Source organism: Oryx dammah, unplaced genomic scaffold (genome assembly GCF_014754425.2).
Source record: "Oryx dammah isolate SB20612 unplaced genomic scaffold, SCBI_Odam_1.1 HiC_scaffold_4, whole genome shotgun sequence".
NCBI classification, from domain to species: domain Eukaryota; kingdom Metazoa; phylum Chordata; class Mammalia; order Artiodactyla; family Bovidae; genus Oryx; species Oryx dammah.
The window spans coordinates 48,400,460-48,413,292 of record NW_024070188.1 but is presented as its reverse complement, the minus strand read 5'-3'; the positions used below and the strand labels follow the sequence as shown (position 1 = coordinate 48,413,292).

The following is a 12,833-nucleotide window of genomic DNA, read 5'->3' as shown; positions in this document are numbered from 1 at the left end:
CAGGCTGAAAATTAGTAAATCTTGCTTTGTCTTTTAAGGGCTGTAGCCTAGAGCAGTGTTTCTTACGTGACTTTGAGACCCCTGCCTCAGAATTGCTTGGAGGTGCTGGTTAAAGTGGAGATTCCTGGCTGCCCCCACTCCTGGCTGAAACTGTGGTTTACTGGTTGGTAGAACTAGGTGACCTTGTGTGCTTTGGTGCATGTAAAGCATAAAGGAGATAGGGTCCTAGGAACTCTCTTTATAGAAAAATGTGTTTTTTTTAAAGTAAAGATTTGAGAGAGTTTATTTCCTGAAGGGGAGGCGCCTCCTTTTAAAACCTCTTTCTGTTGGAGAACCAGTGCTGGTTTGAAAATTAGATCGTGAATTCAAACTTCGTAATTTAAAATTTGTGTTATAATTTATATTAGGTGGAAATTAACAGTGGAGCACATGATTATTACAATGTTCTTCCCAATAAGAGTCTGTGGAAAGCTTATGTTGAAAATGGAAAAAAGCTGGGAATAGACTTCATTTCAGAAGATGCTATGTTCAGTGGCCCTTCAGGTAATTAAGTTCTTTCAAACATACCATGCTGTTTGAGGAAGGGAAGTACCATCCAAGGTTAAATGGTTTTGCTTAACAACTTTGGAGGTTGGGGGAAGTATTGCTTATGCTTTTTAATGACACTTTTTTACAAACTTAATGGTTAGGAGAAGGACATTAAAGAACTCTTCAGTGAATGTAGAATGTCATGTGAACAGATTTGCTTTTAGAAACAGCCAACCTACTCTTGGCTTTATATTCTAAGTGTTTCTAGTGTTTAAATTTGCTTAGTTCTAATTTTTAAGTAAGCTACTTAAAGGGGAAATCGAATTTTAATTCATTCTCAGTTATCAGTAAACAGGTTACTAAGGACTTGGTTATATGGGGACATTTTCAGTTTCTGAGAAATAACACACAACTATTAGAATTTAAACACTCATAAGTATATCAGGTCATTTTAGTTTTTTTTTTCCTTTAAAGAGCATTATTGTTAACATGTTTACATGTTAAAATGAATCTCGTAAAGTACAGGAGATGTTGATGACATAGACTCAGGGGGACTTGGAGATAAAAATGGTGTTGATGTCATTCAACGAGATAAGAGTTCAAGGGAAAGAGCAGGCTGAAGTAGGGTGGGTTGGTATAAATTATTCATTTGTTAAATTTGAGGTGTTCACAGGACTTCTCAGGAAAGCTGTCTAGTAGCCTATTCCAAAAGTTGTCTAGGTTGAGACTTAGGGGTTGTCAACACATGAGAGGTGATTGAAGATATAGGTTTCAATGTTGAGGAGGTTGCCTGAGGACACAGAGGAAGGAGTAACCCAGAGATGAAGCCCTAGGGATCACCAGTGCTCAGGAAACAGGCAACAGAAGTGACTAGAGAGGGAGTCATAGAGAAAGCCAGACAGTCAGTAGATAGTGGAGTCATGGAAACCAAAAGAGCAGAGAATTTCTGGAAGGGAAGGATTTGTAAATCATATCAGGTGTACAGAGATTAAGGTACATGTACTCCATTGGACTAGCAATTAAAAATTCATGATTTGTCTTACCTTTCCAAGGATCTACCGATTTTGGAAATGTTTCTTTTGTGGTTCCTGGGATTCATCCATATTTTTACATTGGGTCTAATGCCTTGAATCATACAGAACAATATACTGAAGCTGCAGGTAAGTGTTGATGTTTTGACATGAGCTCTTTTTGTAGTAGTAGCTACCTTTCCAACTGCTTACTTTAGCCCATTATTACTTCTTTACTGAACACCTCAGAAAATACTATATTGTGGTGGTCAGTTGGAGAGGCAATTTAGATATTGAGAGCTAACCTGAAAACGAATAAATTAGTTGTAATACATATGCTGCTGCTTACCTTTATTTAACTTCTCTCCTCTTTAGGATCACAAGAAGCTCAGTTCTACACTTTGAGAACAGCCAAAGCTCTGGCAATGACTGCACTGGATGTTATTTTTAAACCAGAGTTGCTGGAAAGAATCAGAGAGGACTTCAAATTGACACTTCAAGAAGAACAGTTTTAAATACAGTAGAATAAAAGGAGGGTTTAGGAGCTACTTACAGATTATTCAGAAGTGGTGATTTTTTCCTGTAATCTTTTTTAATGAGCGAGGAGGGCATGGCTTGTTTTTCAGTCTTAAAGGAGTCAAATTCCTCTTACCTGAAAAGTGAGGACACAATGTGGAAAAAACATATTACCTCATATCTACAGTGAAAATTTCGCAAATCTGTGTCTGATGAAATTGTGACCGTTCAGAGCTGGCATTTCATAAACAACCTGGATGGCACATGGTTTATCGGTGATAATCTTTTATAAAGCCATATGTTGTGTGAGTGTATTTTCAAAGATCCAAGAGATTTCAGGCCTTACATTCATAATGGGCACATGGAAGACATTTTTGGTATTGGTTGGTAACACTGTCCTATAAAGTTGTTTAAAAAGTCCTGTTCTAAATTTAGGGAGGATTCATTTGGAATATCTGACTGTATCTGTTTTGGTCTAGAGACTCTTTTCATTGATAATAAAAGTAGGCTTTTAATCAGAAATGCTGTGGGAAACAACTAGAAACTCAGCTACAAAGAATGAGCTTAAGTTACCATTTGAAAGAAAATGAAATTGTTTTTTGTGTATAACCTACTCTGAGAAGTGGCAATGAAGTGCTGTTTTTCATTCCATATTATTATAACCGGGAAAATGGTAGATGGATAGGATTAGACTCTGCCTGCAAGGGTTTTGCTTGGTGGCCCCACGTGTCCTAGAGGAATATGGTGAGAGGAGTGATGTCTGCTTATCTTGAATGTTAATGTCATGGACCTGGTCCCCTCTACCTAGCAGCCCTATTCAGGCTTCTCAGAAGCTAGCCTGTTCTGCCTGAGTAAACTCGGTAGTTTATTAAATTTAAGGGACAGAATTCTAAGCCCCCTTAAGCCCAGTATAAACTAAAAAGTATTAGTTTTTCCTGTCATGATAGAAGAATGTGAAAAGTATCCAGTAAAACAAATACATTAAGCTGTGAGTATAGTAAAGGTCCAGGAGTCTTTATTTTAAAGGGAGTCCTCAAATTTGAGCCATCAGCATTCCAAAAATGGAAGAGGGAAAGAGAGCAAAGTGAGCATTTGGTCTCAGCTGTAAGCAAGTCAACTTGTATGCTTTGAGACTTTGGCTTCTCATTTGGAAAGTTAGATTTGATCCCTTATCCTTATTGTCTTTTAAACCTCTATTTCCTCTTCTATCTGAAGTTACTTAAAGTTGAAAGAGAGGGAAATTTGAGAGGAGAGTTAATATTTGAGAATTGCTTTCTTCTGTATCTGCCATCTGCAGACTGGCCTGATTTGGCAAGCAACCTGATTATTTATGGCTAGCATGCTGAAAATGAGCTGTTCTTTTTTAAAAGGGCGCAGGAAGAAACAGCATCAGAGAGCAAATTGTGTGACCCGCAACACCTAAAATATTTACGGTCTGCCCCTTTGTAAAATAGTTTGCCAGTCCATCCTGTTTAACATAAAAACTGGTTCTCTTTGACTTACATCATATAATCAGATCTTCTAGAAGAAGACTTCAAGCCTCTGAATTGAAAACACTGAGAAAGGGATTTAGACAGCAGTGCCCGTAATGTGTCAGCAGCTTGTCCTCACTGGGGGTTCTGGCTCTTTGGAAGTTTGCTTTCTTGTAGTATCCAGCCTTAAAGCTGTCTCCTGTGCAAGCCACTCTTCTTAATTCTTTGTACCAGCTTTTAGAACTTGATCCTCCTTGACATTCTTTGTCTGATTTTTAAAAATTAGAGTAGATCCCTGGATCCGGAAGATCCTCTGGAAAAGGGAATGGCTACCCACTCCAGTATTCTTGCCTGGAGAATTCCATTTCCCCCTAGATCTCACTTTGACATTTCATGTTAAGTTATTTAGTATAATTCAGATTTTATTCTTTATAATTCAGACTTTTAAAATCCCCTCTTCATTTTTATTTACTAGTGAGTTAACTGAGCCATATTACATTAAAGTGTGTAAATAAATACATAAAAAATCTCCCATCCAGAGGAACAACTGTAGCTAATCTTCACTATGCAGTTAGAATTTGGGAGACTGCTTCCTTTGTGAAAGTATTAGTTGCTCAGTCATGACAGACTCTTTGTGACACACGGACTGTAGCCCACCAGGCTCCTCTGTCCACAGGATTTCCCAGGCAAGAATACTGCAGTGGGTTGCATTCCCTTCTCCCGGGGATCTTCCCCAGCCAGGGATCAAACCCAGGTCTCCTGCACTGCAGGCGGATTCTTTACCGTTGGAGTCACCAGGGAAACTCACTTCTTTGTAACAATAGTTTTCCTTTTGAAACTAAGGTCTTTCTTTATCCTCATACTTCAGTGGCACGTTTGTAATACGCTAAGTTTTCATGAAATTTATACTTAGCTTAAATTATCATTCTGTTGATTGGGCCTCACATTTTAGATTAAATCTCCAAAGATTATTTGGAAGATAAATGGAGAACCACTCAATTACAGGAGAACAGTGTCACTTCTAGATAAAAAGGATTATATATATATGTATATACATATACTCTATATATGTAAATGATGAGTATTTTTAGGAGGTTGACAGATGAATAAGACTTTTTCAAAATATAATTTAGTGTCTTGTTTTTGAGAAAGGGGGCAACTAACTTTTTCTCCCAGAATTGGTTTGAATAATGACACTTGACTATCTCTTAGATTCAGTGATTGTATGTTGTTCCTCCACTCGATTATGTATTCTTTGAAGCCGTTGTCTTTTCAGTATGCTTAATTTCCTTTAAGTACACTAAAACCTGACTCATTTGAAACAAAAAACAGGCCAAGCTAAGTTAGTATAAAGTTTAAAGTAATTTGACTTTTAAGACATAGGTAGACCTGCTTGAGATTTATGGAAAAGTGTTTTATTACATGCTTTTTTTTTTTTTTTTTTTTTTAACTTTCACTGTTCACAGGCTAAACTGAAAGCCTTTTCCTCAAATACCAACTTTTGGCTATTTTTGTTAAATTAATAGACCTAAAATGTATAATCCAGATTAATGGTTTACATTTAATAACAGATTGAACATGTGTTTTCTTTTGTGACTTAATTTTAAAAGCAGGCCTGACTGAATATGGGACCTGTATAAAACAATTATGTGGTACTACTCACTCCTAAGTTGCTATATACTATATAATGATTGAGAGTAGCTAATATTTAGCTTGCCTCTCAAAATTCTCAGGTTCTATTAGTTTTAAAAACTACTCATATTTTATTAATTATTCAGGAGTTTTTCCCTTTTAATTGCTTCTTCCTGTAGCACTCATAAGGGCTGGCACATTTAGGTTAAACTTAGAACATTTTCATGTGTTTGTGAATACTTACATACACTGGAACTGTTTTGGTTTCCCACAGTCCTCCAAAGGACTGTTTATTTGTTAGTAAGTTGTCGTGATCTTTTCAGCAGTTGAGTTTGGTGAGCATTTGTCGAGGAGAGCCTACTTCTAAGCACTGGGGGTAAGGTAAAGAGTAAGATATAGTTCATGCTCCCAAAAACTTGTGGTTGGTGGTAACTTCTCATAAGATTTGCTTCATTTAAGCAACACTGCGTTTGAGGGAACACCTGAAGGCTGTCTTGGAAATTTTTGAGGAAGTGTTTCTAAAATATTTTAAAATACCTGAGTCATCTCAGTCTGTTTGAATAGAAGAAATTGATATGAAAAGTCTTCTTAAAGAATGATTGTCTACAAAACTTTATAATATGTTCTTTTTAGAAAACCTTTCAGATAGTTTTATTTTATACATTTCTTTTATCTGAAGTATCTCTGGTCTTCTGGAAAATGTCCTATATAGTACTAGCCTTCAAAAGATCAAAGTAAATTTTCATTGTAAAATAAGTCAGTTGTCTTCCTGGTAGCTAGCAACTCTTTATAAGTGTATAAGGTATGAAAAACTGCTTATATTTGTTTATACTTCAGCAAGCCTTTTGCAAACAAATTATATAGTTAAGGATGGTGCATTTGATATGTATGAAGTTAATATTTTCAAGTAAAATCAGCCTCTACTACCATCAGATCATAGTCATTTTAAAAATATTTTAATGCATATATATATTAAAGTATGTATGAAAAAATGTATAATGTTAATAAATGTATTTATCAAATAGCAGTTGTGGTTTTTTTCAACCTATATAGGGAGTTTTGAAAATATATGACTATAAAGCACAATTACCCAAATACAGTGTGACAAATCTTCTTTAAAAATTTATTTTTTGGAGAGGATAATTTCTTTACAATGTTGTGTTGGTTTCTGCTGTATATATTATAGTCTCTTATTCAGTATTACAGATGTTGATTTGCTTTTGTACTATAATGTCATGTTATTGATATGAGAATTTAAAAAGAACAATTATCTTTGTTTAAAAAGGAGTGTTTTACTAGTCTCAGATGCTGAGAAATGCCTGGACAAGTTTTACATGATAAGACATAGGTACATAATTACAGAATTGAATTTTCTTAAAAAATGTTTTTCAACTTCAGTACAAAGTCATACCATGTAATAACTTAAATGCAACAGAGCAGATTTTTAGATTCTTATCAATGGCTAGAGAATAAGTGCCTCACATGAAAAAAATTACAAGTGTCCGTGTTTTTTTTGGTTTGAACTGGGTTTCAAAATAGAGTCCAAATCTGTTCTTTTTTTTTTCCAATGATTAAAATGTAAAATGACCAATGATTAGTATAATGGCTCATAGCACCCAATCACTTTAAAAAATAAACCTTAGAAATACAAAATAGAAAAGACTATCAAATCAAGGTCTTCAATAAACGAAATTCTTGTTTAGCTCAAAAGACTAAGTAGACATTGCCCCACTGAGTAAACAATGAGTTGCCTTTGAGAGTTTGAACTTTTATCTATTAGTTGTGTTGCTAATGCCTGACACCTTTTTATTTGACCCGAGAGAATGGAAAGCAGTTCAAAAACTTCATGTTTTCCCCACTTGAGCTTAATTTATTTAAGGAATAACCAAACCTAGATCCCAAGCATTGTTACTGCCTGTGAATAATATGGATTCAGGATTAACCATCACTTCAAGCCTTGTCATCAGACCTGACTCATTCCTCACAGAAGGATCATGTGTTGTGTATGAGAAGCTTAAAAGAGTTTGATCCAAATCTAAGTACCCCTGAACTATAAAAATTCAAGTTTGATTTTAGCTTGATAAAGGAGTAAGAGGCCACTTGTGAAGAAGTAGACTTAGGTACAGCTGAAATCTTAGCAAAACTTTAGGTTGTTGTCTGTCCATTAATCTCTGAAAGTGGTGAGGGGCTACTCATTTATTGTTCAGCCTAATGTTTCCTCAAAGAAAGAGCGGTTACCCACAGCAACTGTTTGGTATACCTCCCGTTGTCTTAGAAAGCTTTTAGCTTCTGCCCATCCATCCAAAGTCACAAAACCCACTCAAGCTCTTTTGTAAAAAATATGTATGTAAGAAGAGCTTATAATAGAAAGTCCCGGCCAGAAAGAGATCACAGCCACAGCTGTTTCAGATGTTTATGATGGTGCTCAGTCATGTCCAACTCTTTGTGATCCTATGGACCGTAGCCACCATGCTCCTCTGTCCATGGGATTTCCCAGGCAAGAATACTGCAGTGGGTTCCCATGCCCTCCTCCAGGGGATCTTTCTGACCTGGAGAATGAATCCATATCTCTTATGTTTCCTGCAGTGGCAGGTAGGTTCTCTACTACTGGGTCCACCTGGGGAAGCCCCTTATCTCTAGGAGTCTCTCCAATCAGATTTTAGCCCATGTTTCCCAGCTTCTGATGTTGCTATTACCGTACCTACACTCGGCCATTTTCTAAGTTCTGGCCTAAATATTACTTGTTTCATTGATCCAAGGTTGGAACAAAAGAATTTAGAAAATCAAGGGGAAATAATAACAAAACTTTAGAAATTAACTCACAAAGCATAGATTTCTTATTCTAAGATGATAAGAACAATTTGACTAATAAAACTTGTTTTCTGTCCTCACCCCAATATGTCATAACTGTATTTATTACCTATTAATATATGGCCTTGATTTATCCATTTCCATTGCCAAAGAAATACATTTTTCTGCCTGTACAGAAGCATGTTCTTCACGTTGAACCAGTTTCTGATGTTTTGGTTATTTGCGAGGGTGGGTTGTTTGCTCTTAACACTGTGAAGTGTCCTTGTTCTGGCTTCATTTGCAGACAGCTATTATTGAGTGCAGGGTAGGCTGAGTAGGAAAAAGCTTATTCTGACTCTTGTTTCTAATTCTTTTCACATCTCCTGAAGGGCCATCTCACCCTCTTTTAGCTCAGTAGAAGGCCTATACAAACTAAAATGGAATTTTGATAAGGGTGGAGAGACAGCTCTCCTGGGAATTAAAGAGTTGAGGTCATTTAGAGGATGATGACCTCTGGGATTTTAAGGTCAATGAATCTGGAGGTGAATGTCATGTGTGAGCAGGGAAGGACAATCTTCATAGTGAATAAAGCAAATCACACTGAAAAAAAAAGGAAAGGTAACTGCTGAGAAAGAGAAGCTGTCTGCAATCATTAAAGTACTCATCAGGCACAGCCATTTATTTACTTCATGTCTGTGATTCTTGTGGTCTTAAGTTAGTTTGAGTGGGTTACTGTTCCACTGAATCACTAAGGTATAGTTTTGAGTTTCCCTGGTTGCCTCAGATGGTAAAGAATCTGCCTGCAATACAAGAGACCTGGGTTTGATCCCTGAATTGGGAAGATCCCCAGGAGAAGGGAATGGGTACCCCCACTCCAGTATTCTTGCCTGAAGAATTTCATGGACAGAGGATCCTGGCAGGCTATGGTGTCACATAGAGTCATAAAGAGTCGGACATAACTAAGTGATTAACAAGGTACAGTTTAATTCCACTTGTGATTTTAAAGTTTTAAAAAGCTGAGAACTTGGAATTACACTACACACTATTTACTCAACATAATAATACTGATCTCAAATCAGCATCCATTCTATACATTCATTGTTAATATGAGGAAATTAAGTCTAGAGTGTGATAAGAATATTTCCCTAAGAGTATTCATCACAGTATTATTTTTTTATCCAGTGTTAAGGAAAAGATTGCCATGTACACTCATAGTATGGAATGATTTTAATGGCTGCAAAATATAGGGAGTTTTTAGTAGGAAAATGTTCATACTATGTCATGGGAAAAAACCTGTATCAATTTGTATATAAAATATGGTGGCAACTATACAAAACTATGTAGAAAAAAAGATGAGAAGTAACACTAGTTGCCCACGGCTAATAGGATTATGAATGGGTTTTTTTTTTCTGCTTTTTATAACTTTAAAAATTACCATCCCCTCCAAAACAAAAAAGGTAGAAAGAAAGGAAATATTCCTCCCACATACAGTAAGCATGCAATACTGAGTTGCTTCATGTATAAATGCAGCTCTTGCATAACTTTTTGTGAATGATAGTAAAGGTATATGGTTACACAAACCTAATTCAGTGCTTTGCTCACTTGAATGTATGTAAAAATCACCTGGGAACTTGTTAACATACAGATTCTAGTTGGGTGTGGGGTGAGGCTTGATGTTCTGCTTTCCTAACATGTTCCTAGGTAATGTCAGCGCTCTTCTGGGAATTACAAGTATTTGTCCCAATTATATATAGATAAAAATTAAACAATATGAAATTGAAAAGTTAAAGCATCCAATTATTTTGAGAGTGGTGATAATACTTAAGTGAACTAAATCGTTTTATTCTAACATTATTAATGTGTTTGTTGGATAATGTGCTTTCTTATTACTGCAAATACTGGAATTTCCCATAAAAGACATTCAGTTGTAACAGTTTTTTAAAGAACAATCAGAATGAAATGTTCTTTCTCTGTATGCTTTATTGTGATCATTATGACTTACATTCACACAGCTTTGGGCTCCATGGTCCAACCCACAAGTCCATGGGTGGAATGCAGGCTACAGGGTGGAATGCAGGCTCAGATCTAGGTTTGTGAAGTTCTCCAGTGAATTGGAAATATAAAATAATTAAACAAACTGGTCCTTCACCATAGACGGTTTGAGAAGCACTGCTCTTGAACATTGCATGCTACATACTAGGTGCTTAGAATTACTTGCTGAATGAATGAATAAATATAAAAAGTGCCACTATTAAAAATGAATAAATAGAAAAGTGCAACTATTAAAAATTTTTTCCTCATATTAATGTTTATGTATTATGAGTGACAATTTGTTTATTTGTTTAGTATTCATGTGATACCTGCCTTTTTTTTCTTTTTTTTTTTTTAGCTGTACTGCATGGCATGCAGGATCTTAGTCTCCCCACCAGGGATTGAATCCGTGCCCCTGCAGACTTAACCACTGGACCGGCGGGGAAGTCCTCATGCCTGCCTGTTAACTAGACCGTATTATTAACCGAATCTCTCTACTCTCCAGTCAAGCCAACAAGTTTATTAAGTACTATAGATGTCTACATATAAAGGGCGGTTTTCTCCAAAATTATCAGAAAAGAGAGTTGCTTTGTATTTGGGTTTTTATGAAGTCAAATTACAGAGTTCTGTCTCAGTGACATAGCTTTGAGAGCAAAGAACTGTCACCTCAATCAATGCTGTTAGATGCTTGTAGAGGTCACCTGAGAATTGCTAGAAAAGGTAGCAAAGACATTGAACATGAATTCAATAACTTATTCTTCATACCACTAATCTAGATATCAATGTAAACAAGCCTTTTAAAGATCACTCTAGAAAACAATACTGTATGTGATTATGTTGTAAAGATCAAGAGTAAATACTTAAAATATGCACTGTTGTTGTTGTTGTTGTTCAGCTGCTCAGTCATGTCTGACTCTTTGTGCCCCCATGGACTGCAGCACTCCAGGCTTCCCTGTCCTTCACTATCTCCTGGAGCGTGCTCAAACTCATGTCCATTGAATTAGTGATGCCATCCAACCATCTCATCCTGTCACCCCCGTCTCCTCCTGCCTTCAGATGCACTAGATATACTGTTATGAAGCTGAATAATTCCCATAGGCACATGGGCTAAATCGTGTCTTCTATTTTGAAGTTCTCACCCCTGTGATTTCTTTGAAGATAGGGCCTTGAAAAAGGTAATTAAGGTTAAATGAAATCGCAAGGTCTGGGCTATAATCCAATATGACTTGTGTCACCTAAAAGAAGAGACACCAAAGATGCATGTACTCAGAGAAAGAGGCCAGATGAGGACAGCAAGTAGGCAGCCATCTGCTAGCCAAGGAGACAGACCTCAGGAGAAAACAAACCTGCCAACCCCTTGACCTTGGACTTCCAGCCTCCAGAACTGAAAGAAAATAAATATCTATTGTTTAAGCTGCCCAGTGGAGTACCATAGTACCACTGGCAGCCTGAGCAGACTAATACAATACAGCATCCTATATGCTGGTTCAAATGGCAGAGCTCCCCAAATGCTGTGAATGGAAGTTCAGATTATGTGTTCTGGAGACCCACCCAGACAGTTCCTGCTCCAAGGAAGAAGCAAGTGGCAAAGATGTTTGTGAAATTTGGTTGGAATTGTTTCATAAAATAAGCATGAAAAAGGTAATGTTCTAAAAAATATTTTTAGTATTAAAAGTTGACATTTAACTATTTCATCTATATTCCTTTACATTTTTCTACTAGAGTTTGCTATTAAAAAAAAAAAAAGCTTTTTTTTATTTCAAGAAAATGGGAGATTGCCCTGTAACTAGACTTTCTGAAATTTTGGTTTTGTTTTTTTTTTCTCAAAGACCTAAGTATAGCCCTCATGAAGAAATAACGTGATATAGGGATCAGTCAAATTAGCTTTGGAGTAAAAATGACATAATAGGGTATAGAGTTTATCTGAATTTCAAACAAATGCTTTATGCATAAATTTGATGGGAGTTGATCCTGTGACTATATAGTATGAATAGCTATATGTTATTTAAATAATACACCAAATTAGAACCTTCTCCTTTATCCCCTGCCCTGATATCAGTGGCCATTGCTTTCTGGTTCACAGAAGATGCTGGTATTCACTGAGTATAAATGGAGATGTCCGGTGATGTGTAACCATTTCTTTTTCATTTTGGCATTCTCTTCTACATTCAGTAACCATGTATTTCTCATCCTAACAAATTATAGGTAGTCCCCAATTATGCATTTCCTTGCCATGGTTATGCAGAAAAAAGTCAGTCTAATCCCAGGTTCATCAGTGAAGATATCACATTACTAACTTCACTTTGAACTTGGACATGCTGCAAGGTGGAGATTCATGAAGCAGTGATTATTAAACAGGGAACACTCACACACAAATTTTCTAGGCTAGTTACCCCTATGACAAAACTGACAAAATGCCTGCAAATACTCTCTTCTTCAAAGTTTCCCTATCAGGGAAATACCTACCAAAATCAGAAACCACTGTACCTATCTAAAGAGCTTTTCTTGTGAAGAGGTGAAACCTTAGGAACCACAAGATGTAAATAAAGTAGGAATATTATTATTGCCTTGTAATGAAACCAACATGAAGAGATGCATATAAAATAGGTAAGAGGCTATAGACTAAAGTATAAGTTTTGGTCAAAGTGGGGATTTAGGTGCATGTAAATGAGTGGCTCAGCGGTAAAGAATCTGCCTGCCAATGCAGGAGATGTGGGTTTGATCCCTGGGTCAGGAAGATCCCCCCCAGAAGGAAACAGCAACTCTCTCCAGTATACTTGCCTGGGAAATCCCATGGACAGAGGAGCCTGCTGGGCTACACAATCCATGGGGTCACAAAGAGTCGGACATGACT

At 36.6% G+C, this 12,833-nt stretch overlaps 1 protein-coding gene across 1 annotated transcript in view; it reads left to right on the top strand.

Moving 5' to 3' along the window:
* Nucleotides 1-6,711, top strand: part of PM20D2 (peptidase M20 domain containing 2) — an 18,064-nt gene extending 11,353 nt beyond the window's left edge. The window contains exons 5-7 of the mRNA XM_040238809.1: nt 408-543; nt 1,581-1,688; nt 1,914-6,711. Of these exons, the coding sequence (XP_040094743.1) occupies nt 408-543; nt 1,581-1,688; nt 1,914-2,053 (384 nt within the window). The 3' untranslated portion in view covers nt 2,054-6,711. The remainder of the gene's footprint in view (nt 1-407; nt 544-1,580; nt 1,689-1,913) is intronic.
* Nucleotides 6,712-12,833: the final 6,122 nt, after the last annotated feature.